The following is a 27,710-nucleotide window of genomic DNA, read 5'->3' as shown; positions in this document are numbered from 1 at the left end:
CAGTTTAGAGACTTTGTTTTTTGTTTTTTTTTTTTTTTTGAGACGGGGTCTCGCTCTGTCACCCAGGCTGGAGTGCAGTGGCTGGATCTCAGCTCACTGCAAGCTCCGCCTCCTGGGTTCACGCCATTCTCCTGCCTCAGCCTCCCGAGTAGCTGGGACTACAGGCGCCCGCCACCTCGCCCGGCTAGTTTTTTGTATTTTTTAGTAGAGACGGGGTTTCACCGGGTTAGCCAGGATGGTCTCGATCTCCTGACCTTGTGATCCACCCGTCTCGGCCTCCCAAAGTGCTGGGATTACAGGCTTGAGCCACCGCGCCCGGCCTAGAGACTTTTGAGTGTCTACAGTTGTCTGAACTCCACCACAGTTGACTTACAGACCTCGACTTCATCCCAGGAAGTTCTCTGGTGCTGCCCTGTAGTCAGCCCTGCCCACTGGAATGCCAGACTGTTTGCTGTGCTGTAGCTTTGCTGTTCCTTTTTTTAAAAAAAACTCTGCGTTTTTGCATAGCGGAGCTCTCGCTGCACCTCCCATCTTACTGCTTGCTTTTCTTTGCGTGCACAGTCTGGCTCACCACATCTTAAGCCTTTTCCCTACTGGTACTATCTCTGGCATCACTTTAAAGCTGTATGGTGTTAGATTTTGTTGAGACACTTCTCTTTTGTTGGATATTTAAATGATTGGCAGTCAAGAATTGCCTCCTGTTAACTAATATTTTTTCTTAAGAATTCTTATCTTTTACAATTAATATTCAGAAAATCCTGAGTACTTCTCTTGATGAGCGGATAGTCATCATGACAAGTTTTTCTAGTCCTCTTTACTTAGCTGAGCACCAAGTTGAGGAGAACCGGCGCTTGTGGGGGTGTGGAGGCTTATTGCCGGAAACAAGGGCCCACGTGGATTAGAAGAAATTCTCCTTATTCAGAAGTGGTGGCTTTCAGCTAACCTGGGCCCTTGTCCTCTTTTTCTGAAACTTATATGTGAGTGTCTTTCTCTCTTTGGAACCTGTGTATGTTTGGGAAGGTGAGTGAGAAATGGGAATTTGGTTCTGATTTCCATTTGTCCTTGATATTTTGGGATTCTTCAAGCAGTGGATTCTCAGAGAGCAAGCGTAAAAGGGAGCAGAAGCTGGTGGGGACGGGATGTCCCGGAAAAGTGCCATGCTGGCAGGGTTCCCCCCGCACACATACGCTCTTTCTGCTCTTTCTTTATTTTTAGTATGACAAAAAATTTCATGTTACATTTATACCTCTTCTTGTTATCTTATGAAAACTCAGAACATGCTTGCAAACGGTGATAGCAGTAATCTCTATCTTTTCCTTTTATTCATTGCATCTTTAGTGCTGGTTTTGGATATGAAAAGATACATGTTTTTTTCTAGCGCTGAATGCATGTGCAGTTGTAGTTCTGGATTATTTTTTAAAGACCCAGGAGAGTTTGTCTTTGGGAGTGGCCCCTAGAGTTTGCCGTGGGTGATGAACTTCAATCCAGGCTGTATCATGATTAGAGTCAAAGTGATGGGCAGGGGTCCTGCCGTGGGCTGGCCCATAGAGCTGCCAGATGAATTGTAGAGAAACTGGCCTGGGCCAGATTGTGGCACGCTCACTTAAAATGCCTCCCAGTTTTAGGTTGCACAAGAGCATCAGTGACTTTTTTGTTAAAAGGTGCCTGTAGTTCTCTTTATAGCCAGGTTTACACCACATGTCATGTACTCTCAGCCTAGCTCTCTCTCCCCAGATTCCTGTGTGGTGTGGGCTGAGGGATAGAGGTGCTTCCTGGGATAGTGGCCCCCTATCTCAGGTGTCTGTGTAAAATTAAGTTCAAATTTAGTAAAATTAAACACTTCCTGGAACATGAGCCACATCTGGTTACCGGCTGCCTTGCTGGATACCAGCTATGGAGAACGTCAGTCATCCACAGAAAGTCTGCTGGACAGCGCTGGGCGGGAGCAGCAGCCCAGCCACACACGGGGGCGCCACTGGCTGGCTGTTTTGGGTTCCACTGTCTCTTATTCTATGAGCCAGTGAGAGCTAGGGGAATTACGCTTGGTTCTTTAGGATGCATTTTTCTCGTGAAGTCATGTAAGGGACAAACCTGGTCCCTCTGGACTGGCTTCTTGGAGGAGTTCTCAGCTCTGCAACTGGTGACCCTGCAGCAGGCATGTCTCTGTGCTCAGTTGCCTCATCTGTGCAAAGGGGACAGTCACATGGCCGAATCAACCATGTGTGTAAAGCTCTGAAAATGGTGTCTGTCATGTGGAGTGACCACAGGCCCATCAGCTGCTGTCATCACTGTCATCACCACCTCTCAGCACACACCCCTTCTCCGCCGGGCCGGGATTCGGGGAGACATGAGCTGCCTGGGGGTCACCTTCTTCTCCTCTCATGTCTTTTGAAGCTGCAGGCACCCCGGAAAACAGCGCCCCCGTGGAGTCGGAGCCCAGCCAGTGGGCGTGTAAAGTGTGTTCCGCCACCTTCCTGGAGCTGCAGCTCCTCAACGGTAAGGAAGACGTGTGGGGAGCCCCCATTGTAAAACTCCTGTGTCGAGCTCCCTCTGACTTACGCTGTCACCTGTCTGTGGCTGTCGGGATGTCCCCAGCTTTGCCCTGTCTGCCCCACTGCCCCACAGTGTAGTCGCCAGAACCAAGGCTTTCTCGGGGTTTAAAGCTTCTGGGCAGTCCCGCTTCCCACCCCCAACCCCCGCAGGCCTCACTCCTCCTGGTTGTGGAAGTTGCATTTCAGCTGGGCGCCTTGACTCTGGCGCTGGCAGGGGCCAGGAGCCAGCCATGGCATCTGTTGTGCCGTCTTGCCTATGTTGTTTCCGCTTGACGGCCCCTTCCACCGTTTCTTTATCTGCCAGACATTTTTTTTTCTTTTTTTGAGACAAGGTCTGGCTCTGTTGTCCAGGCTGGAGTGCAGTGGCATGATCATGGCTCACTGCAGCCTTGACCTGCCAGGCTCAAGCGATCCTCCCACCTCAGCCTCCTGAGTAGCTGGGACCACAGGGATGTGCCACCATGCCCAGCGAATTTTTGTATATTTTTCGTAGAGACAGGGTTTCACCCAGGCTGGCTCAAACTCCTGGGCTCAAGCAGTCCATCTGCCTCGGCCTCCCAAAGTACTGGGTTTACAGGCGTGAGCCACTGCGCCCGGCCTGCAAAATATTTTTATCTACTCAGGTTGACATACCAATTTAAGGCGGCTGGGAAAGAATTGAACACATTTCCAGCTTCTGCAGTGCCCTGGGAACTTTGTTTATTTGTCTTAGGGAGCTGATTTTTCTACAAGCCTCTTATGAGGCTAATGTGTAGTGAAGAAAGACTCGCGTCAAATAAACCATGGGGGAGTCGCATGGAAACAGTTTGTGGCGTTTGTCACATGTGGAACATGCTCAGAGGCCCCAGGCCTGGCAGGGTTCCAGGCAGTGCGGTTGTGAGGAGTGACTGGGACAGCCACTATGCTGATACCAGCAGACTTTAGCTACCTGGTCACACGTTCCTGAGACCTCCTACTCATCTTGGCTGTAATGAATTTACGCACGTGTCACTTTGCCCTCTGCTTGGTGAGAAGCATTTTGTGTTTGTCACCAAGACATAAATAGCAGAGCAGGCGGTTGGGTTTTCTAGAAATGCCACGTTTGTGCAGAGCACACCGCGGACCTCATGGAGACCCATGGTAGGTGCTGCACAGCGGGAGGGTGCTGCCTGCACTGGGCGGTCCCCTCCACAAAGCCAGACAGATGCTGCTCATTTGTTTTTCTTCCTGATAACTAGTTTTGAGTGAAGAAAAAAGAAATTCCTTTATATTTTCAGTCAAATTCTACTTGTATGTCATCAACTACGTAAGGCGTGGTACTCGGGCTCCCCTTACAGTGAGGCTGATGGTGACTAAGACCCCTCATTGCCAGGTCCTGCAGACACTGCCTTGTATCAACACCATGCAATACAACCGTGACTCCATTTCAGGGATGAGTAAACAGAGGCAGGAGTCTCTGCCCACAGGACGGCTGCCTTGAGGGCTGGAGTCAGGTACTTGGGCAGCCCAGCCTCTGCCACCCAGATTACCAGAGGAGTCCCGAGCATTCCTTCCAGGTGACAGCTCTGCCTTCTGTGGCAGCCTCTCGCTGGGGGGCTTCTCAAGAAAATCCATGGTTCAGGAGCCCAGGACTGGGAAGCCGAGCCCAGGAAGGAGGAGACTGAGGGGCAGCCCCAAAGGCGGCGGGCGTGTGAGCGGGGAGGGGCTGTGTGTGTGTGTCCCTGTGAGGGGGGAGGGGCTGCGTGCGTGTGTGTGTGTGTGTGTGTGTGTGTGTGTGTCCCTGTGAGGGGGGAGGGGCTGTGTGACCTCCCTGAGATAGGAGGGACTGTGTGACCTCCCTGAGATGGGAGGGGCTGTGTGACCTCCCTGAGATGGGAGGGGCTGTGTGACCTCCCTGAGATGGGAGGGGCTGTGTGACCTCCCTGAGGTGGGAGGGGCTGTGTTTCTCTTTTTCAGGCTGAGGGGTTGTGTGTTCCTCTTGAGATGGATTGTGCTGGGCCAGTTTGGGAAAGGAGTGTTTTGGGAAAGGTGGGGCTCAGAAGTTAGCAAAACATCACAAGGATGTTTCACAGTTCTGGATGGCCAGAAAAGATGGCACACGTCCACTGCGTGTAGGATACAAGAGAGGATCCTTTGCGGGAAAGGAGCAAAGGGAATGCCCAGGTTGCTGGTGAAGGAGATTGTAGGACAAGAGATGTTCCCTAGTTCAAGGACAGACACCTGGTCCAGATTGGAGCAGCAGCAAGGGCTCCAGGAATAATGGCTCAAAAAGGAAAAGAAAAGAAGGAAATAGAGCATTAACTGATATGTTTGTAGACGAAAGAGTTATACTTCTGGCAGAGTTTAGGGATCAGTTAGTAATAAAAACACAGAAAAAAGTAAGCAAATGTTATTAATAAAAAGTAAGGCAATAATTAACTCCAGAGAAAATGAAGGTTATATATATATACTTAGAAAAAAAAAAAAAAGGGCCAGGCGTGGTGGTTCAAGCCTGTAATCCCAGAACTTTGGGAGGCCAAGACGGGCGGATCACGAGGTCAGGAGATCGAGACCATCCTGGCTAACATGGTGAAACCCCGTCTCTACTAAAAAAATACAAAAAACTAGCTGGGCATGGTGGCAGGTGCCTGTAGTCCCAGCTACTCAGGAGGCTGAGGCAGGAGAATGGCGTGAACCGGGGAGGCGGAGCTTGCAGTGAGCTGAGATCCAGCCACTGCACTCCAGCCTGGGGGACAGAGCGAGACTCTGTCTCAAAAAAAAAAAAAAAAAAAAAAAAAGAATTGGTCCAGGCATGGTGGCTCACACCTGTAATGGCAGCACTTTGGGAGGCCAAGGCAGGTTGTTCACCTGAAGTCAGGAATTCGAGACCAGTCTGGCCATCGTGGTGAAACCCCATCTCTACTAAAAATACAAAAATTAGCCAGGCATGATGATGTGTGCCTGTAGTCCCAGATACTTGAGAGGCTGAGACAGGAGAATGGCTTGAACCTGGGAAGCAAGGGTTGCAGTGAGCCGAAATTGCACCACTGCACTCCAGCCTGGGCAACAGAGTGAGACTCCGTTTCAAAAAAAAAAAATAAATAAAGACCGGGCCCAGTGGCTCACGGCTGTAATCCCAGCACTTTGGTAGGCTGAGGCAGGCGGATCATGAGGTCAAGAGATCAAGACCATCCTGGCCAACATAGTGAAACCTCGTCTCTACTAAAAATACAAAACTTAGCTGGGCATGGTGGTGCCTGCCTGTACTCCCAGCTACTCAGGAGGCTGAGGCAGGAGAATTGCTTGAACTCTGGAGGTGGAGGTTGTAGTGAGCCAAGATCGCACCACTGCACTCCAGCCTGGCGACAGAATGAGACTCCGTCTCAAAAGCAAACAAACCAAAAAACGAATCATAAACATATATTGGTGCAGTTGTGAATACATTTTTATGGTCATAATTATGAATCCACTGATTATTGATTTACCCCAAAATAGTGATATAAATATGTTGTTGGGATTGTGGAGAAGATAAGCGTTTGGGAGGGAGAGTATAGTCTATAAGAAAGCTAAATCCTTGTCCTTCATATTAAATAATAGATGCTGTCTAATACTGAAAAATGGAAAGGCAATAATAGGTGGGGACGAGTAGTTACAGACGGCTGCTGTTTTCTGTTTTGCAGCTAGGACTGGTTATTTGTGCATTCTCTATTTTTTCTTGCCAGACTTACCAATATCATTCGTCTTTTCAAAGCACCCACTTTTGGCTTTGTTGATCCTTTTTATTGTATATTTACTTTATTTCTGCTCTTATTTATTATTTCGTTTTTACACTTTTCATTCTGTGTCTTTCTAACAAGTTGGATGCTTAACTCATTAATTTCCAGCTGTTTTATTCTCTCGTGTAAGCATTTTGGATGATTTTTTCCTAAGAACCATGTTAGCTGCATTCCACATTTTGATTATACAGTGCATCTAAATTTATATGCACTTAATAACATAGTCTAATAATAGGCAAAAATTGGCAGATCTACAAGGAGAAATAGAAAAATCTGCCTCCATGGTGGGGGCTTTTAATATATACATCTTAATTGATAAATCAGGCTAAAAATCACAGGAATATAGATTTGAAGCACACAGTTAACACAATTGATTTAATAAGTATATTTAAAATGCTTCATCTAACAGGTAGAGTATATATACATCTCTTTGATGTGTGGGCTGTCTTCCTCCCACAGTTTAATTCTAAATATTTTCGAATTTGCTCTGTTTTTCCTGTTTGAATTTATAATTGTCTAGAATGATGTTTGCTAATTTCCTTATGTATGGCTTTTTTTTTTTTTTTTTTTGACTTTAGTTCCCTTTGTTTTATATTTCTGACCCTCAATCTAAAATCACTCTTACTGCCTTTCAGAATTTCCTCTGGGGCAGGCCTGCTAGTGGCCATTATTTCAGTCTTTGTCTCAAAATGTCTTTTTTTAACCATCTGCATTGGAAATGGTTGTCACTGGATATTGAATTTTTGATTTATTCTTATTCTCTTTCTGCACAGTGAGGATGTTGTTATGCTACTTTCTTCCATTGTTGCCCTTGATACGTCTGCTGTCATTACAATTGTTCCTTCATAAGTAATCGCTGCCTTGTACTTGTTTGCTTTTGAAACCTCCTCTGTCTTTGGAGTTCTGCAATTTATAACAGAGTCATCATTTATGTCTTTATTTTTATTTGTTTTCCCTGTTCAGATCTTGAATCTGAAGATTCAAGTCTTTCATTCATTCTGGATAATCCCCTACCCTTATCTTGCCCATTGTTTAGCCTTCCTTCCCTATTCTCTCTTTGTCCTATCGTACATGTTTTAGACCTTCTCGTTATATTACACTTCATGTCTTCTTAGCTCCTGCTCATATTTTTCTAGCTCCTTGTCACTTTTCTACATTCTGGGTAATCTTTGCAGCTCTTCATTTTAGTTTATGAGTTCTCTCTTCAGTTGTGTCTAATTTTCTGTTTAATCCATACATTGTGTTTTTATTTTGGGTCTCTATTTTATATAAGTTTTATTTGGTTATTTTTCATAACAGCTTGTTATATTTGCCTTTTTTATGTTTTTTTTTTCACTTCTTTACTCATTTAAATGTATTTTCCCCCAGTTTTCTCCTCTCAACTTGTGTTATTATCTAGGAATTCCATTCTTCCTGAGTTTGTGTGTGTGTATGTGTCTGCTGACACCCTGATGGCTCATTGCTTAATTTTTTAGTTTTCCTGGGGCTTTTCTTGCTTTTGTTGTTGTTTTGGTAAGCTCTTTAGCAAGGAATCTTCTTTTTCCCCCGCCCCCACAGTGGTCCTTCCGTGCACTCTGGATTGTGGAAGCAGTGTTACATAGTGTTTTGATTTTGCTTCTGCTACGTCTCCCAGGGCTTTCACAGTTCTAGGGCACAATTCTTTTCTTTCTTTCTTTTCTTTTTTTTTTTTGAGACAGAGTCTTGCTGTATCACCAGATTGGAGTGCAATGGTGCGATCTCACTCACTGCAACCTCTGCCTCCCGGGTTCAAGCAGTTCTCCTGCCTCAGCCTCCCCAGTGGCTGGGACTACAGATGCACACCACCACACCCAGCTAACTTTCTGTATTTTTATTAGAGACGGGTTTTCACCATGTTTACTAGGCTGGTCTTGAACTCCTGACCTCACATGATCCACCTGCTTCAGCCTCCGAAAGTGCTGGGATTACAGGCGTGAGCCACCGTGCCTGGACACGTTCATATTTTGATACCTCCTTCTCAGGTTTTTGCTTTGTAGACGTGTGTGTGTCTGCTTTTTTCACTAAACTGCCCTCATGGTGAACCTACCATTGCTTTTACCACTTAATTTACTTTTAAAAATAGCAATTGTGTTGGATGCAGAGGAAATAACACAGTAGAAATGAAGTTCACTTGCCTATACAAAGGTTGGCAAATGAGATTGAAAACAAACACACATGGGAACCAGAGGCCAGGGCAGGTGTGGACGGTGGCAGGTTTCCTAATTGCATGGTGCCTTTGCATCTCTCTTTGCAGAACATCTCTTGGGCCACTTGGAACAAGCCAAAAGCCTTCCTCCAGGCAGCCAGAGCGAGGCAGCAGCTCCCGAGAAGGAGCAGGACACACCCCGGGGGGAACCCCCTGCAGTGCCCGAGAACGAGAATGTTGCCCCCAAAGAACAGAAGAAAAAGCCTCGAAGGGGGAGAAAACCCAAAGCGTCCAAAGCTGAGCAGCCTCTAGTCATCGTGGAAGACAAGGAACCCGCAGGTGATGAGTGGATTCCTGGGATGAGTACCTGCGTGGGGTGCAGCCCTCCTGGTACCTGAGGGCTGGCGGGACAGGGGGCAGAGGGCAGGGCAGGAAAACTCAGTGTAAAAAGGCCTCGTGGAAGGTAGACTCTAAGCCCTTCTGTTTTTCTCTCAATCAACTCTAGTAAAGTACAATTTCCATGTAATACATTTCACACTAAAAAGGATACAGGTTGTGGATTTTGACAAATGGATACAACTGTGAAACCAGCACCCCCGTCAGGGTAGAGGACATTTCCGTCTCGTTAGCCACTTTCCTGACTGTCTTCTGTACCAGTTCATTCCACCCATCCTGGAATTTCTCATGAATGGACTCTGCCTCTTTCAGGCAGCATACAGGCTGGAGACCCGCCCACATGGCTTATCTGTGACTCCTTCTCCTTGATCGCTGAACAGTGCTTGGTCTGTCACCTGTGGGTGGGCGCTGAGTCACTCCCAGGCCCCTCATCCTTTGATTGTGCGGCATCCTCAGTTGGGTTTGAAGAGGCATTTGACCCTCTTCCAGGGTGTGCGGTCCCTGCAAGGCTCTTGTCCCTGTGGTCCTCACACAGCCCCCATCCAAGCCACCTGCAGCACACACCTGGTGGGCCTCACAGTGAGGACGAGATCTGATGCTCAGCCACCGGCCCCTTCACCTTTGTTACTGACACCGGGCAGTTTTTCTTTTTACTGTCTGGGGTACACCAGGATTTCTTTTGTGAGAGTGAAAAGAAGTCCTTATTGTTTCGATGAATTAGAGAGAATTGGGAAGAGCAGCCATCGTGGAATATTCTGAGCCTCCCCTTTTCCACTCTGGGTCTGCAGCTTCTCGGCTCTGCACTGCTGGGCGCTGATTTAGGAGCACCCGAAAGCCTCCTGGCCAGTCTCCCCACGTCTCTGTGAATAGGCATAGAAGATGGGGGGCGGGGGAAAGCGGGTCAGGTAGATATTTCACTAATTCTTACTTGCGTTGGGAAGACATTTAGTAGGCAAAGTGTTAGAAACCAGTGGTTGAATTTTTTGGTGTAATCTTCTCCTATTTCTTTTGTCTCAGGTTTCTGGCCAGGGTCTCTAGTATTGGCGATGATGTGATCTTTGACTTTTGTACAAAATGGTTAGCTAAAATGGTTATACTCATGTTAGCACATTTAATTAGAAGCATTAACATTTCTAAATCTCTGTCAGAAAATAAGTTCTAAGTTTCTGCTATATATCCAAAATATTTTTGGTTGGTATGAAGAGGGATTGAAGTAATGTTATGATGTTGTGGTTTTAAAAAAGAATAACAAATTATAACTTCAGTTTGGGCTAAGAAAAACATTTTGCTTTTCTGTGTATACTAGTAAATGTGTGGATCCCAAAATATTGCCAGTTTTTTTTTTCTTTTTTCCCCTGTGTAAACCTCAACATTTGTGCCTACCGCTGTGGCCTGGCTGTGGTCCCCATGGGGCGATGTGTCACCATGGTTTGGCTGTGTTTGTCCCCTGCTCTTGTGGTGACTTGGCTTGTCATATCCCCTTCGTACAGAGCAAGTGGCAGAGATCATTACCGAGGTCCCTCCGGATGAGCCTGTGAGTGCAACACCGGACGAGCGGATCATGGAGCTGGTTCTGGGGAAGCTGGCCACCACCACCACTGACACCAGCTCGGTTCCAAAGTAAGTCCTGCCTGGCACCTGGGGCCATCCTGTGGACAGACAGTGCTGGCAGCAGCCAGGCCATTCTGGAGGGAAGGCACCTTCCCAGCAGGAAGGCCCCAGGAGAGGAGGTGGAAACGGACCTGCTGAGGAAGCAGCAGGAATGTTCTGGAACTCAGGAGTTTAATGGTGCATCCACTGTGAAAACAGCTTTAAAGAAACGTTTTATTGTGGTTAAATACGCATGGCATAAATTTAACCATTTTAACCATGTTTAAGTGCACAATTCAGTGGCATTCAGGATAGTCACACTGTTGGGCAACCATCTCCCCCAGCCATCTGTGGCACTTTCCCATCTCCCCAAGCTGAAACACTGTCCCCATTAAGCACCCGCCCCAGCCCCCTCCCCCAGCCTCTGGCACCCACCATTCTACTTTCTGTCTCTGGATTTGATGACTCTAGAGATGTCATAGAAGTGGAATCAGACAGAATTTGTCCTTATATGACTGGCTTATTCCACCCTGGCTCATCCACGTGTAGCCTGTGTCAGAATTTCCTTCCTTTTCAACACTGAGTAATATTCCATGGTACATATGCCCCATCTTTTGTGCATCCATTGATGGACAGCTGGGTTGCTTCTAGCTTTCGCAATGCTGCTGTGATAAAACACTTTGCTATTTGAATTTCAGTGAATTTAACAGATTGCCCTGTGTTTTAGTTATGATTCTTGGGTTATTTTTACCCTGGAGTTGAATAAGTTGGTGGTCATTTTTTGGGACCCTTTTTGGATCACCTCTTATAGTTGGCAAAATAATGTCAGAAATGATGTTACCTGTTTGTTTATTTATAGTTTATCTTATTGCCCAGAAGAGTTCAGGTGGCTTACCATCAAAAATACATTTAATAGGGAAAAGAAGTTTTAAAAATCAGGTACAGATAATATGTAAAACAGAGGAGAGTTAAGACAGAGTGACAAGAGCAGAAAACAGATGTGGTTATTCTAATTGAGGCACAAACTGACCTCCAGGCTTTCTGGTGGCCAGAGTTAGAACACAGTCAGGTGTGTGGCTGTTACAGCTAAAGCTGCCTAATGTCATTATATATTCAAGGCGTCCCTTTCAGGTGCCCTGGAAGCTGGGAGTGACGCCCGGGCACATTCCCTCCTTTCTCGGTACAGGCTCGGGATTAGCTGGGAAGTTTTGGAAGGAGGCCATTTCCACGCTGCTTGTAACCTGGAACTTTTTTCCCACCTGTCTTTTCCCAACTTATTGACGTCCCCGGGCAGGTTCACCCATCATCAGAATAACACCATCACACTCAAGAGGAGCTTAATTCTCTCGAGCAGACACGGCATCCGGCGCAAGCTCATCAAACAGCTCGGGGAGCACAAGCGGGTTTACCAGTGCAACATCTGCAGCAAGATCTTCCAGAACAGCAGCAACCTGAGCAGGCACGTGCGCTCGCATGGTGAGTCTGCACTGCCCGGCCGGCGCCCGGGGCCGGGGGTGGGAGGACAGCATAGAGTCTCCTCTCCTTGGGTCGTCTCCCATGAGCTGCACCAGTGAGAGGCTGCGGTTGGTGGGCGATCATCTCTGCAGCCCCTTTGCATGGAGGGAGTAAGGCGGCTGGGGGGGCGTTTCCCCCGTGGGCATGCTTCTCTCAGTAAATGCTCTAAGTGGTGAATGAGCTCTCGGTTGGTTGGTTCCTCAGGTGACAAGCTGTTTAAGTGCGAAGAGTGTGCAAAATTGTTCAGCCGCAAAGAGAGCCTAAAGCAGCACGTGTCTTACAAGCATAGCAGGAACGAGGTGGGTGGAAATAAGCCCAGGGTTCTCTTCCCAGTTGTGTGGATGAGGCAGACAACTGACCAAATCACCATGTTGCAATGAGAAGAAAGAATCCCAGGAGGGAGGAGAGTGGGGGAGGGAGGAGAGTGGGCAGGGGCTGTGGGGGAGGGAGGAGAGTGGGGGAGGGAGGAGAGTGGGGGAGGGAGGAGAGTGGGGGAGGGAGGAGAGTGGGGGAGGGCTGTGGGTGCCCAGGCGTCCCTGAAAAAAGAGAGTCCCAGGAGGGAGGACAGCGGGCGAGGGCTGTGAGGGAGGGAGGAGAGCGGGCAAGGGCTGTGAGGGAGGGAGGAGAGCGGGCGAGGGCTCTGGGTGCCCAGGCGTCCCTGAGAAGAGAGTCCCAGGAGAGATGAGAGGAGGTGAGGGCTGTGGGTGTCCAGGCATCCCTGGGCCACCTGCCAGCCCCTGGTCCCAGTCAGATGCCCACAAGCACAGCAGGAAGACTCAGGAGAATGGAAGTGTTAGGCGCTGGGAGTGGGGCTCCCTGAGTTGTGGGGTTCCCTTTCTAGGCAGGTGAACAGCAAGAGCACGCATCCTTTGTGTTCCTAAACAGAGCGGGAGGGTGGTGGAGGTCAGAGTCGTAACAGACACAGGCGTGGAGTCGCCCGGGCAGCGCGTCGGGGGCTCGGCCTCTGTGGACTGTGTGCCGGGCCGTCTCACTCACGGCGTGTCCCTCTGACCAGGTGGACGGCGAGTACAGGTACCGGTGCGGCACTTGTGAGAAGACCTTCCGCATCGAGAGCGCGCTGGAGTTCCACAACTGCAGGACAGGTGAGGGCGCCGGTCAGGTCTCCCCTCGGCCCCTGTGCAGTGCGGATTCTCAGATACGCTGCAGAGGCTGGGGAACTTTAGGCCAAAGTAGATTGTTTTCACCAATAGACAGCCTCACTTTTAACATTTCCCTCTGTCCATTTTGCTTCAAAGCATTGTTATCCTAAAGATACACAGATGCAAACTTTCCAGTTAAAAGGGATTGATTTTCTTCCGGCATTTGTCAGCCGAGCTGCGTACGGCCCCACATTGGAGAGCATTGTAAAGCCGGGGGCCGTTCTGGCTAAAAGCAGGGAGCAGCAGTGTCCGATGTTTCTAGGGCCGTCTGAGGAAGAAAGGAAAAGGTCAGGATAATGGCTGGAGGAGTGTGAGCGCTGGCTCACTTGCTTGCAAAGGTTGTTCCTAACCGCGAGCCCTCCTCCATCCACGTCTCCTGCGTCGTCCAGGGTGGAACGGGGTTGCCCCTGCACACATCCTTTTTGTTCTGAGCCTGCTTGTGTGCACCAGTCTCCAAAAATAAAGCATTTTCCTTGTGTGAGGCCTGAAGCCGGGTGTGCCTGGACCAGCCTGTAGTGGAGAGGTGGCTTCTTTGGGCCTGGGGGGCGTCTGAGGCCCCTGTCTCTCTGACCGAATTTGCTGCTAGCAAGTAAACAGACCAAAGAAAAGCAGACACCACAAGGAGGCCAAGGCCAGCTGCGCTTCTCCACGTGGCCCGAGGATGCCCCCGTATTCTTCAGTGATGATGTGCCGTATTCTTCAGTGATGATGTGCCGTATTCTTCAGTGATGATGTGCAGCCTCTGGGATGTGGGAGTCACGCCTTCCCCATTCCCAGTGGTGGGTGGCACTGGAGGCCCAAGCAGTGGGGTCCCCAGCGGGGCACAGAGGGGTGAGTCACTGTTGCCTTTGTGTCCCCCTCTCTCTAGGACTCATAGCACACCCTGGAGAGGGGGGGCCCGGCGGCAGTCGGCTTAGAGACCTACCAGGTTAGCCTTCGACGCCCACCCCGTCCTTGTCCGCCCGCCTCTGTGTCTGTCACTTGCATCTCTGTGTTGTTCTTGTTAAGGTACCACCCGCCCCTGTGTTGAGAACAGGGCACCCACAGCAGTGGACCCCCAGGGGCTCTGGCCAGGGCTGCCACACGTGAGCCATGTGCGAGGCTCTGCTCCCCTGCCACAGCTGCTGGGGGCGGGGGGCCCTTAGTGGGGTTGGCTAGTTCTACTCCAAGGGCTCCTATTTGAAATCAGGGCTTGGTTCTTCCTCCCTGATGCCTTCTTCCCTGGGTTGGACTGTTCCGAGGGGCAGGAAAGAGTCATGTTTTGCCTGAGCTTTAGTGGCTCTGAAGGATCCATGTCTGGCATGAGGTGGCCTCCAGAAGCTTCTGGATGAATTTCCAGTGTGCCACACCTCCTGCATTTTAAGCCCTCCTATCACAAGAATTCCCAAGAAATCTGGGGCTCAGCTCCCTGAAGACTTCCATCTAGTGCAGCCCCAGCCAGACAGATGGACCTTCATCTTGTTTGCGAACCTCCCCTTGGGGTCCCCGCAGTCCCGCGGGAGTGTAGCGGGCCAGCGTGTTGGGCTTCCTAAGAGTGATGCATCCAAGGCGCTTTGGTGAGGCAGACTCAACGTTGAGGAAGAGGCATTGCCTCCTGTTATTTTTAACTATTTCTCTGGACCCAAATAAAACAAAGTACTAGAAGCGGCTAAGCGGCAGCGGCTTCCTGTCAGCCAGAGGTGCTGTTAGGCCAGGCGCTGGCCTTCGTTAGTGACCTAGAACCCGAAGAGCGCCAGGGACCTGCATCACACCACCTCTTCCCCTGAGACGCTCTAGTTTCAAAGGTTACCCATTTTAGACTGAAAAGACAGGATAAAAACCTTGAAATGGAGCTCGTTTGCATCATATATGATTTGCATGCTCTTATACTTATTTATAGTATTGAAGTTAAGAGAATGTGTATCTTCCTTCGACAAACCAAGAATTCGTACAATGTGGGGGAAAGTTTTAAAATGTTACAGTCTTGTGGGTTTTTCTGAGACTCCCTCCATAGGACCTGTTGTGGTGCCTGTCCCTTGTGGTGTGACCAGGTGCTGGTGTAGCTCATCGTCGTGTTCCTTGTGCTGTCTCTGACCATAAATACTGTGCTACAGAATAGCAGAGGCTCACGTCCAGGCCCTCAGGCAAAATGCAGCCCACCAGCCTCCCCCAGTAACCCCCTCTCCATCCCCGGGCGCCGTGTGCCCCTCTCCCTTCATCAGACCCTAGTAGGCAGCTGTTCTCAGTGGCTCATTTATTCAGACATAAACCTAGACCTCCTCGGCAGCAGGGGTATTGGAGAGAGAAGCATTGTTGGGACCCCGTGCCCATCTGGGTTCCCTAACTGGCAGTGAGTGGGTGGCTGTGGGAGAAGCCGCCCTCGGTGTGGCAGAGTTGTCCGGGACAGCTGGGGAGTGGTGTGAAGTAGGTTCTCTCCATGGTCAAGAGGGGCTCGTGAGGGAGAAAGCTGACGCTCTTGGCAGCACCATTGCCTTCCTTGGGGCTGCAGGACTGGTGGAGCCACCTGCCCAGCGGGGGGTGCTCATGGCTGCTGTTTTGCACCTGCCTGGGAGGGAGGCTCACTTGTATTAGTTGGCACCTGCCCGGGAAGGAGGCTCACCTGTATAATTTAGTACCTGCCAGGGAGGGAGGCTCATTTGTGCTGTTCGGCACCTGCCTGGGAGGGCGACTCGCCTGTACTGTTTAGCGCCTGCCGAGGCGAGAGGCTCACCTGTGCTGTTCAGCACCTGCCCGGGAGGGAGTCTTACCTGTGCTGTTTAACGTCTGTCTGGAAGGGAGGCTGCCTGTGCTATTCAGCCCCTGCCTGGGAGGGAGGGTCACCTGTGTTCTTTAGCACCCACCTGGGAAGAGGCTCACCTATGCTGTTCAGGAGACCCAAGTTGGGGGGAGTGTGGCAGTCCGATGCCACAGCACTATAAAGGTGTGGCCTATGGTGATCTGATGCCACAGCGCTGTAAGGTGTGGCCTTTCACAAAGCCCGTGGCTCTAGTGGTCCCATTCCTAAGAATTCATGATAAAGAGATTTGACAGAAGAAAAAAATCTACATTACTAAAGATTCCATCACTAAATTATCTACAGTGTCAAAAATAGCAAAGTGAGTTGTGAGAAGTAAACTGGATGAAATGTCATGTAGCCATTCAAGTGATCACGAAAATGTCCAGCATCGTAAGCACGCACACCACAGACGCAGTGCGTGAAGGACACATACCATGCGGTTGCGTGGATATGGACAGAGCCCATCAAATCTTAAGCCAAAACGAAACTGAGGGCAGTGGTTGTATGGATGATGTTTCACTTTATAGAAGGCAGGCAAACAGTGTGTTAGGCTGGGACTCAGCATAGCGTCTATCACGTTGCCCCTCTTATGGCCCAGGTGAGGATGGCTCTGGGCTGAGGTCACGCTGCGGGTGGGGTGGGGTGTGGACAGGGGAGCCTCGCACAGCACCACCTCTGCTGTGTTCAGCCCTGGCAGATGCCACCTCCCACTGTCCTGCCATGGTTGGAGCTGTGGGAGGGGACTGTCCCCTCCCAGCCCTGCTCTGTCCTGAGGGTGGCACCCATGGGGCATAGATTTCCCCATGGCCGCCTCCTGTCTTCGCAGACGACCATGCCTTGTCCGTTCCCAGCTGGGAAGAGGTGAGAACGCCTGGCTTTCCCGGGGGAGGTTGTGTGCTTCCCTCACCCCCCGACCTGGGCTGCACATTGGGGTCACCTGAGTGAAGCCAGACACATGCGGAGGCCTGAGGCCCACCCCTGAAAGTCTCATTTTGTGAGCCCTGGCCAGTGAATCTCTACCTGGCAGGGGTGGAGAGTGGAGGGTGTTCGCCCTAGGGAATGTCATTGGCAATGTCTGGAGACACCTTGGTGGGGAGGGGTGCTCCTGGCACCTACTGGGTGGAAGCCCGGTGTCTGCTCAGCATCCCACAGTGCGCAGGGCAGCTCACAACAAAGGATCTTGCCAAAAACGCTGAGGCAGGGAAACCCTAGCAGTGCGACCCTCAGACACTCTGTGGCGGCTCCCTTGGGCAGCAGGGAGGGAGAGGCACAGGGTGGCTGCTTTGCACAAATGGCAGCTTTCGATGCAGTTTTGGGAATTTGTATATTTGGCAAACATTTACTGAGCCCGGGAGCTGATCCGTGGGTGAGAGCCCAGGGGCCTAGAAACACAGTCTGCTGTGGTGCCCCGCTCCTGGGTCACCCGGCTGCCATGTCCTCCCGTGTTGGTGACACAGAGAGGAGAACGCAGCTTTGCTGGGCCCTGGGGTCAACTGGTGAGGCGTCTGATGGACAGGGGCAGGGCGAGGGGACCTGGGCTGATGCTGCAGTGTGAGGGACTGCACAGTGAGGGCCCCCCGGGTGCCTGTGCAAGAATCGGAGGGACAGATGGCACTGGGGGTCTGTCAGTGTCCTGGGCGGAGCAGAAACCACAGTTTGACAGCTGCCTTCCAGGAGGGACTGGTGATGAGGTCTGGGATGCAGGGATATGGGCGTTTCTGGAAGCTTCGTGGAGTGTGTGGTGTGTGTGGCTGTGTATTTGTGGGTGTGTGGATGTATTTGTGTGGTGTTTAGTATTTGTGTGGTGTGTGTTTTATTTGTGTGGTGTGTGTGTTGAGTGTGTGTATGTGGTGTGTGGTATGTGCATTTTTGTGGCATGTGTGTTGAGTGTATTTGTGGTGTGTGTGATTTGTGTGTGTTCGTGTGTGGTGTGTATTTGGTGTGGCGTATTATGTGTGGTATGTGTTCAGTGTATGTGTGTGGTGTATGTGTGTGTGGTATGTGTTCAGTGTGTATGTGGTGTGTGTGATATGTGATTGTGTATGTGTGGTGTGTGTATTTGTGTGGTGTGTGCTGAGCGTATGTGTGTTGTGTGTGTATGTGTGTGGGTTGTATGTGTTGAGTGTGTTGTATGGGGCATGTGTGTGGATGTGTGTGTTGAGTGTATTTGGGGCATGTGTGTGTGGTGTGTGTTGAGTGTGTGGTGTGTGATTGTGTGTGGTTTTGTGTTGAATGTGCGTATTTGTGTTGGGGGGTATGTTGAATGTGTGTTGTGTGTGTATTTGTGTGTGTGGTGTGGTTGAGTTTATGGTGTATGTTGAGTATGTGTGTATGTGGTGTGTGTTGAATGTGTGGGTGTATGTTGTATGATTGTATATTTGGTGTGTTGTGTACGTGTGTTTGTGTAGTGTGTGTTGAGTGTATGTTTACATGGTGTGTGTTGACTGTATTTTTGTAGCATGTGATTGGGTATTGGGGTTAATGGTGTGTGTTGAATGTGTATTTGTGTGTGGTGTGTGTTGAGTGTGTGTATGTGGTGTGTGATAATGTATATGGTGTGTGTTTAATGTGTTTGCATGTGGGGTGTGTGTGGTGTATGTTGAGTGTATCTGTGTGGCGTGATTATATGTGTGTGGTGTGTTGAATGTGTATGTGGTGTAGTTGTGCATTTATGTGGGGCTTGTATGTGTGGTGTGTGTATATTTGTGTGGTGTGTGTGTATTTGGGGTATATGTGTGGTATGTGTTGAATGTATTTGTGTGTGGTGTGTATTGAGTGTGGATGTATTTGTGTGGTGTGTGATAGTGTATGTGGTGTGTGTTGTCTATGTGGGGGGTGTGTGTGGTGTACGTTGAATGTACCTGTGTGGTGTGTGATTATATCTGTATGGTGTGTTGAATGTGTATGTGGTGTAATTGTGCATTTGTGTGGGGCTTGCATGTGTGGTGTGTTGAGTATTTGTGTGGTGTGATTTGTGTATTGTGTGGTTTGTGTTGAATATGTGTGTATTTGTATGTGGTGTGTGTGATTGTGTATTTGTGGGGCATGTGTTTTTGTGTGGTGTGTTAAGTATACTATTTGTGTGGTATGTGATTGTGTATTTGTGTGGGGCATGTGCGTGTGTGTGATGTGTGTTGGGTGTGTATGTATTTGCATAGTGTGTGATGTGTGTGGCATATGTGTTTGGGTACGTGTGTGGTGTGTGTATGTGTTGTGTGTGATTGTGTATGTGGGGCGTGTGTGGTATATTGAGTGTGGTGTGTGTATTTCTGTGGGGCGTGTGTGTGGTGTGTGTGTGTATCTGGGTGAGGCATGTGTGTGTGGTGTGTGTATGGTGTGTGTGATTGTGTGAGGGGCGTGTGGTGTGTGTGATTGTGTATTTGTGGGGCATGTGTGTGGTGTGTTGTGTGTTTGTGGTGTGTGATTATGTGTGGGGGGCATGCATATGCGTTTAGATGTGGTGTTGAGTGTGTATTTCTGTGGGGTGTGTGTGTGGTGTGTATGTGCTGTGTGTGATTGTATATTTGTGTGGGGCATGTGTGTGTGGTGTGTGTGATTGTGTATTTCTGTGAGGTGTTTGTGTGTGTGGTGTGTGTGATTATTTGTGTGGGGCATGTGTGTGGTGTGCGTTGAGTGTATTTGTATTTGTGTGGTGTGTGATTGTGTGCGTGCTGAGGAGGATTTGGGTGAAGTGGGGGAATATGGGCACATTGATGTCCGCCCATGGGGAAGGAGTCTGGGAGGGGCCAACACCAGGGATCCTGGGGGCAGGGGGCGGCCACGTTGGTCGGGTGGTCGGTTGGTCGGATGGTGGGTTGGTTGGTAGGGAGGTCATTCTGTCTGTCAGTCGGTTATGCTGGAGAGTGCAGGCCCAGGGGAAGCTTTGGACCGGGCAGCTTTCCTGACAGGAGTGGAGCCATCGTCCCCAGGTGCTGTGGGACAGGGTGGCCTGGGAGGGAGGTGGCTGGCGTTGCTTGGTGATGAAAGGTGAGCTCCGTGTCTGCTTTTCGAGCACTGGGGTTCCCATCTCTGCATCGTGTGTTCCTGGGGTAGACAGCGTGTGACACACAGGTGCTGTTTTCTTCCTGGCCACGCGTCCCCTGTGACTCTCATGCCCGTCACCCACGCTTTATTGACATTCAGGCCACACGTGCGTGCCTGCATGAGATGTTATTTACCACAAAATCGTTGTGTGTTTGTTTGCTCTCTGGACAGATGACAAGACGTTCCAATGTGAGATGTGTTTCAGATTCTTCTCCACCAACAGCAACCTCTCCAAGCACAAGAAGAAGCACGGCGACAAGAAGTTTGCCTGTGAGGTCTGCAGCAAGATGTTCTACCGCAAGGACGTCATGCTGGACCACCAGCGCCGGCACCTGGAAGGTGAGGCCACCTGTGCACCTGCTGTGGGCCGGGAGAGGCAGCTCCTGTGGGGTGGGGCAGGGCAGGGTGGCGCGGTCAGCAAGGCCTTTGGGGGAGCAGTTCAGCTGCCTGCTCCTTTGCCTGGAAACGCCCACCATCCGATGGGCTCATCCTCTTCTGAGAACCTGTCTCAGGAGAGCAAGGAGCTGAGACACAGGTGTCAGACCTGCTATGCGCAAGGAGAAGCAGTTGGAAATACCCTAAATGTTCCACACTGGGGAAGGAGTTAAGAACACTGGACGATTTCTAGGGTCGAGTGTTTTACTGTCATTAGAAGTGTTTTTTCAAAGATACTAGATATTGTGAAAAATGCTTTCAATATGACAGAAAGTGGGAAAAACCCGTACAAGAGCAACTAAGAGCAGCAAACACCCTTTCATTAAAATTTGGAAAAAATTATTTTATAATTACAAATGAAGTATATGCTTGTTGAAAAGAAGATGTGAGGCCACAAAGTCCTGTGTAAAGTGTAACCCTCCCGGGCACGGCGGCTCATGCCTGGAACCCCAGCACTTTGGGAGGCCGCAGCTGGAGGATCTCTTGAGGCCAGCAGTTCAAGACCAGCCCAGGCAACATAGCGAGGCTCTGCTTTTACAAAAAATTAGCTGGGCACAGTGGCACGTACTTGTAGACCCAGCTACTTGGAAGGCTGAGGCAGGAGGATCACTTGAGGCTGGGAGGTCGAGGCTGCAGTGAGCTGTGCTTGCACCACTGTTTTCCAGAGCAAGACCTTATCTCAAAAAATATATATAAAAATAAAAAATGAAGTATAACCATGTCCATCCAAATAGGCATACACATGTGCCTTTGTCCCTTTTTTAAAAAAAGGCCGGAATTGTGTCCTGTGTACATTTTAGCACTTTCCTTTTTTACTTGACTCTTTTCTTCATGTTGATTCATAAAGACCCACAACGTTTTTCTTTGTCGTTCCTTGGGTGATATCCTCAGGGCTTCATGAATCAAACCTGGACTCCACTTAGTGACTGGGTAGACTTTAGCAAGCTTGTGTGCCTCAGTTTTCTCACCTACGCAGGGGAGACAGTACTCAGACCTGAACCCCTAGGGTTGCTGTGATGGTTGAACCAGACCCTGTTCTTGAAACTTCTCGCACAGCACCCCACACATAGCAAGCGCCCGTGAATGCCGGTAGCTATGGATGCTGCCAGAAGTCAACTGTTTCCAGGGATGCAGTGTGGCTGGGTTGCATTTTACAATTTAACGTAACTCGGGTCATCTTATGTGGAAGTAAACTCATGCTTTTGTGACTTTTATGGATTTGTCCCTCATATCGGAGCTTGGTGTAAGCTGCTCCTCAGACTCCTGTGTCTGTCATGCTGGGAGCCTTTGGAGAATGGTCCATTTGTCCAACGTCCAGCTTGCTGAGCATTTTTAAGTCCGGTTCTGCATTTACACCTGGCCAGGCAGGAATGCTCCCAGAATGGGTCGGCAATGTAGAAATCCTGAGAAGTGGGCTTCTCTCTTTTGGTCAAAACTTACCTGTTTTGCATGAACATTTAAAAATCTGGGCCGGGCGCAGTGGCTCAAACCTGTAATCCCAGAACTTTGCGAGGCCGAGACGGGCGGATCACGAGGTCAGGAGATCAAGACCATCCTGGCTAACACAGTGAAACCCCGTCTCTACTAAAAAATACAAAAAACTAGCCAGGCGAGGTGGCGGGTGCCTATAGTCCCAGCTACTCGGGAGGCTGCGGCAGGAGAATGGCGTAAACCCGGGAGGCAGAGCTAGTAGTGAGCTGAGATCCGGCCACTGCACTCCAGCCTGGGCGACAGAGCGACAGTCTCAAAAAAAAAAAAAAAAAAAATCTGTCTTGATTCCAATTTGGAACAATATGCCTCAAAACCATAAAGGTTTTATTTACCAGCCTGATGTTGGTTTGACATTAATTTGCCAGAGATGAATATTGGTATCTTTTAAATAAAAAATGCCTGCCTATTTTGCCATCTATAAGACCGTAAGTTGGCTTTGAGCCTTTAGATGGAGTGGAAATGCCTTCCATAGGAGCTCATCATTGCTCTGCCACTTAGGAAAATTTAGCACTCGATGCCCTTATATTTCCAAATGTTTCCAATGCGAGAACTGTGTCTGCAGCTGCCACATACGTTGTGCCATCTCCCTTCCTTCCCTGGGGCTGCTTCAGGAATGGCGGTTCGTGCTGATGCCAAACAGTGTGCAGGTGGTGTTACTTACACCGCCAGGCTTCTGTCCCCACTGTGGACAGCCCTGTCCTCCCATGCACTGGAAAGGACACTGGCTGAAGTGGGATCTGATGGACCTTCATGTGTTCTGAGTGTATTCACTGTCTTGCTGGTGGGGTTGGCAATTTCAGGAGTGCGGCGGGTGAAGCGAGAGGACCTGGAGGCCGGCGGGGAGAACCTGGTCCGCTACAAGAAGGAGCCTTCCGGGTGCCCGGTGTGTGGCAAGGTAACGCTCGCGGTCCGCATCGGAAGCTGAGATGGAAAGCACATCATCTTCTTCAGTTAAGACTCTATGAGCTGTACTTATAGAGTATTGCAGGGAAGATTTGGGGGGTAACGATGGGTGCTCAGGTTGTCTTAAACTGGTGTCCACCCATTTTAAACACTTGCCATTTGGATTTCTTTGGCACCTAAGATGGGTTTCCAGTGAGTGGGCTGAGAAAGAAGGGTTCTTCCTGGACAGCCTCTTTTCCTCTTTGCAATGATTTTCCACCTGAGCTACTCCCTGGCTCCCGCTCTCTTGTATAGCATCGTTCAGACAGTGACCTTGTGGTCAGGACTGGGGCACAATGAAGGAAGATGCAGGGAGATCCAGTGGCTTTATTTTGCCTGTCACGCCGGTCTCCTCTGTGCAGTGGATGGCTGGCGTTCTGTAAGTTAGAGCGTGACCGATCCCATGGCAGGTGTCCCAGGCACGTTCAGTGGATGCCCGGCGCTGCCCAAGTGAGGAAAGGGTGATGTCATCCACGGGAGCACATCCGTCCGAGGGCTGCGCAGTGAGGGGACCATCCTGGCACTAGCAAGGGATTCCCACACGTGGCTGCTTGGTGGAGATGCAGGATCCTAAACATCCAGCAAACACGCTGCCCCTCCCGGGAGAGCCCAGGGCCCACACCGTGGCACTCACAGCTGTCAGGCTGCCATGGCCCCAAGTTCTGTGCATAAGCACCTTGGTTGTGACTGGAGGTGACTTCACTTCTTCGTTACTTAGCTTTCACTCAGGCGACTATAAGATGGCATCTGTGCTCAGAGGCCTAGGAACTGTCTGTAACAGGATGCAAAGCTCATGCTGCAAAGTAAGGGTTCTGAGTGGATCCCAAGTGGGCTCTGGGCCCAGCAGCTCCAGCATGTCGCTCAGGTGGCTTTCGGAGCCGCTGACTGGAGGATGCCTCAGCCACAAACAGCTCACATGAGCCCCAGAGCGATGCTCCTCCAGCGTTTCAGCAGCTGGGAGCACAGGCCCCGCAGGCGGCCTTCTGTCACTGTCCCGCTGTCCTGCCTTCCAGCATACGGTACCATCACCGGAAAATCTCAGTTTTTATATGAAGTTTCCTGATTTTTTTCAAACTACAGAGCGAGCCTGAGCAAATGAGTGAGCAGGTCGGTGTGGCTGGGGGTCCAGGTGACGCTCCGGACTGCGGGCTGGAGGGGCAGGGCTGGGGTAGAGCAGGTGAGTTGGAGCACCTTTGCGAGCTGGGCCAGCTGTGCACAGGCCACAGGTGGGCGAAGCCTGTGCCCCTTGTTCCCCGTCCCTGGTCTCTCTGCCCACTGACCTCTGCCCCTTGCGGGGTACTGGCCCCAAGTGCCTTCCATGCTGTTGAGAGATCGTATGTGCAAAACCAGCTCGGTGCCTGACATCCAAACACTTTTTTATTCTGTGCAGTGTTTATTGAATACCCACTGAGGGTTGAGGTACGTAGTGAAATAGCCTGTAGTTTGGATGACTGAATTATTTTTGTTTCCAGTTATTTCTTGTCTTCAGCCCAGTCTGTCTGTAAAGACCATGACACCTGCAGACTCTGTCCTCTCCTGCTCAGCTTTCACCCTGTCGCATTGCCCCACCTAGTGTCCCTGGGATGGGGCACAGTGCTGTCAGCCCGTAAGTCATCTGCACATCTTGGAAGGAGATGTTGCCTGGAGATGCCGGCATCTTCTCCCTAGCGAATCACTCATTCCTTTTCATTTATCTATTGCGTTCTTTTCTTGAGAATGTGGGCATCAGGTGAGCTCTAGGAGGTCACACCCCGCGTTACTTGGCCACTGGGAATGGCTATCCAGATAGAGGCCCGCAGAGCCCTGTGGGGTGCTGAGGTTTCTAGGGCCCTTGCAGTGGTCTCAGCCGCCAGCCTTGTCCACTGCTCTGTGCCAGTGGGGCCACATCTGTCATGTGGACCACGGTATTCCCAGCGCCAACCCCAGTCCTGGTCACAGAGGTGACCCCCTGGGATGGGTATTGGATGAACGGGTGCATCTCCATACCCGTCATGCCAGAGCAAGAAATCAGGGACATTGTGAATGTGCATGAAACACGGTATAAAAGCCAAGGGGGTAACTAGCTTTCTTCTTTGATATCTACTTTCAGAAAATTGCAGGTATTTCTGTGACTTACTGGTTCCTTGATAGTCCACCCTAGGGAAATATTTACATGAGCTAAAAAAATGGAGCTGAACTAACGTTTATAATAAAGACTAGCAAATGGTCAATTTTCTATTGTAATATAAGCACCTGTTTACATAATTCAGTGCGTAACCCTTATCCTGTCATCAGTGATTATTTGTATCTCTCGCACACTGAGGAACTGTTGAGACCAAGGCCTGGAGCACAGTGTTGTGCTTCTGTCCCGGGTTGTGGTTTCCCTGGAGGAGCCTGGTGGAGAGGCTCCTTCCCATCATGAGACGCCGCAGCCCCTCACCATGCGGCTCCTCTGCCCACAGGTATTCTCCTGCCGGAGCAATATGAATAAGCACCTGCTTACCCACGGCGACAAGAAGTACACCTGTGAGATCTGCGGGCGCAAGTTCTTCCGCGTGGACGTGCTCAGGGACCACATCCACGTCCACTTCAAGGTGTCGATCGCGTGCTGCCCTCACCCAGGCATGCTCATGGCAGGCCCCCGGGCCAGTGTCTGTCACAGTCAGCTCAGGCTTCCATAGCAGAATTCTGCAGGCGGGGCAGCTTCTGGGCAGACATGTGCTGCTCGCCGTTCTGGAGGCTGGACGTCAAGGCCCCCATAGATTCAGTGTCTGTTGAGGCTCACTTCCTGGTTCATAGATGGCACCTTCTGTGTCCTCACATGGTAGAAGGGTAGGGATCTCTTCTATAAGGGCCTGAATCCCATTCTTTTTGTTTTTTGAGACGCAGTCTCACTCCGTCACCCAGGCTGGAGTACAATGGCAAGATCTCACTGCATCCTCCACCTCCTGGGTTCAAGCAAGTCTCCCGCCTCAGCCTCCCAAGGAGCTGGGACTACAAGCACCTGCCATAATGCCCAGCTAATTTTTGTATTTTTAGTAGAGACAGGGTTTCACCATGTTGGCCAGGCTGGTCTTGAACTCCTGAGCTCAGGTGATCCGCCTGCCTCAGCCTCTCAAACTGCTGCGATTACAGGCATAAGCCACCATGCCCCACCCCAAATCCCATTCTTGAGGGCTCCAGCCTCATGACCTAATGACTTCCCAGAGGCCCTGCTTCCTGATACCATTTCCTGGTGGGTTAGGATTCAACATGGGAATTTGGGAGGGTTCAAGTATTCAGACTACAGCAGCGTCTCCAAATAGTTGACAACTAGCCACATTTCATCTCTCCAAAATGAATTCTGTGACTGCGTTGGCCTCACTTCCTGTGGCCCAGCTGCCAGGCCCAGCTTCCCCGCTGTGGCTGCTTCCCATCCCGGACCTGGCATTTGCATCCCTCCCCGCCTTTGAGGAAAGGGAGGAACAGAGCGGAAGCTCTGGGAGCAGGGAGGACTTGGGGTGTGATGAAGGGCGGGAGAAGTACTGATCAAGAACTGAAGAAGTAACAGGTGGTATGGGAGACCCACTCAGGGGACTCCCCAGCAGTGCCTGGCCCTGGGCACAGATTGAGATCTTGCTGGGCGCATGTGAGAGGTAGCCACGGGCGGCGTGGAGAGCGAGGGCAGCTCTGGCGTTTAGGTGGGGACCCCTGGGGACAAGCTGGGATGGACTGGGGCATAAGTGTGGCTCGTTAGGGCCGTCATGGGCATCAGAGAGGTATTTCTTCTGCATCTGGGGAAATGATTGATTGTCCCTGGGGTATAGGTAACTGAGTGAAGCGTCTGCTGCACTGTTAGAAACCGGAAGTGTTGGCTGTTTTCCAGGACATCGCTTTGATGGATGACCACCAGAGGGAGGAGTTTATCGGTAAGATCGGGATCTCCTCAGAAGAAAACGACGACAATTCTGACGAGAGCGCGGACTCAGAGCCTCACAAGTACAGCTGCAAGCGGTGCCAGGTATGGTGGGTCTGCCCCGCAGTGCCTGGGTGGTCTGGAAAGGAACGTGGTAGTTTCAAGGCTGCAGGCCCCACACAGCAGGTGCCTTTGTGGATCTTGGAAGCAGCCCTCCCTCCCCAAAGGCTCAGGCCAGTGGTCCTACTGCAGACTGGGTGCCTGTCCATCACCTGTGTGTGGGAAGGCCAGCCCATGCCACCTCGGTGCTCAGGGATGGCCTATGTGGGTCTCACAGGCACACTCCAGGAACTTGCCTTGTGACACGGTTCAGGCACACACATGAAGTGTGGGGGTCAGACTCCTAGAAGGTGGCTGTAGTGGCTGCAGGCTGGGGCACCTCTCCCCTCTCCCTTTCTCCTCCCCCTCCTCCTCCCCGCTCAGGCCTGAAGCCCTCACAAGGCCTCCCCCGTGCATGGAAGGGGCTCATCAAAAAGGAGAGTGGTTTGTTTCCGAGGAGAACCGTGCTCTGAGTTTTGGGCATAAGGCCTTATAGCTTCGGAAAAGTTCCCCATCAAGCCTCTCAGAGTCCCTTCTGCCCTGGCATGAGCCGTGGGTCCTCAGGGCGTGTTGGGTGCCCTGGTTTGTGGACACAACCTCATTAGCTAAGAGGACCAGGGAGCTCATGCGGGTGTCAGCAGTGCCCCGTCCACCTGGCCTGCAGCTCACCTTTGGCCGGGGGAAGGAGTACCTGAAGCACATCATGGAGGTGCACAAGGAGAAGGGCTACGGCTGCAGCATCTGCAACCGGCGCTTCGCGCTGAAGGCCACCTACCACGCCCACATGGTCATCCACCGCGAAAACCTGCCGGACCCCAACGTGCAAAAGTGAGGCCTGGTTGGGGGCTCCTGGGTTGTGCCAGGAGGGAGGGGACATGCTTCCTTGCAAAGAGACACGTTTTAAGGAGCCATTTGTAGCTTTGAACAAGTGATATCCT

At 50.6% G+C, this 27,710-nt stretch overlaps 1 protein-coding gene across 5 annotated transcripts in view; it reads left to right on the top strand.

The window, feature by feature from the left end:
* Positions 1–27,710, top strand: part of LOC105472597 (PR/SET domain 15) — a 77,107-nt gene that overhangs the window by 31,715 nt on the left and 17,682 nt on the right. For 3 of the 5 annotated variants that reach the window (XM_011725982.2, XM_011725986.3, XM_011725983.3), the window contains exons 6-17: positions 2,395–2,496; positions 8,559–8,789; positions 10,337–10,466; positions 11,731–11,912; positions 12,156–12,250; positions 12,967–13,054; positions 13,980–14,039; positions 20,103–20,270; positions 22,658–22,752; positions 25,241–25,372; positions 26,644–26,778; positions 27,437–27,600. In XM_011725982.2, the coding sequence (XP_011724284.2) occupies positions 2,395–2,496; positions 8,559–8,789; positions 10,337–10,466; positions 11,731–11,912; positions 12,156–12,250; positions 12,967–13,054; positions 13,980–14,039; positions 20,103–20,270; positions 22,658–22,752; positions 25,241–25,372; positions 26,644–26,778; positions 27,437–27,600 (1,582 nt within the window). The remainder of the gene's footprint in view (positions 1–2,394; positions 2,497–8,558; positions 8,790–10,336; positions 10,467–11,730; positions 11,913–12,155; positions 12,251–12,966; positions 13,055–13,979; positions 14,040–20,102; positions 20,271–22,657; positions 22,753–25,240; positions 25,373–26,643; positions 26,779–27,436; positions 27,601–27,710) is intronic. The other 2 variants (XM_011725984.2, XM_024790028.2) reach the window with 1 other exon arrangement.

This window comes from Macaca nemestrina, chromosome 4, assembly GCF_043159975.1.
Source record: "Macaca nemestrina isolate mMacNem1 chromosome 4, mMacNem.hap1, whole genome shotgun sequence".
NCBI lineage: Eukaryota > Metazoa > Chordata > Mammalia > Primates > Cercopithecidae > Macaca > Macaca nemestrina.
Note: the sequence above shows the minus strand (reverse complement) of the source record. Positions and strands in the feature narration are given on the sequence as shown.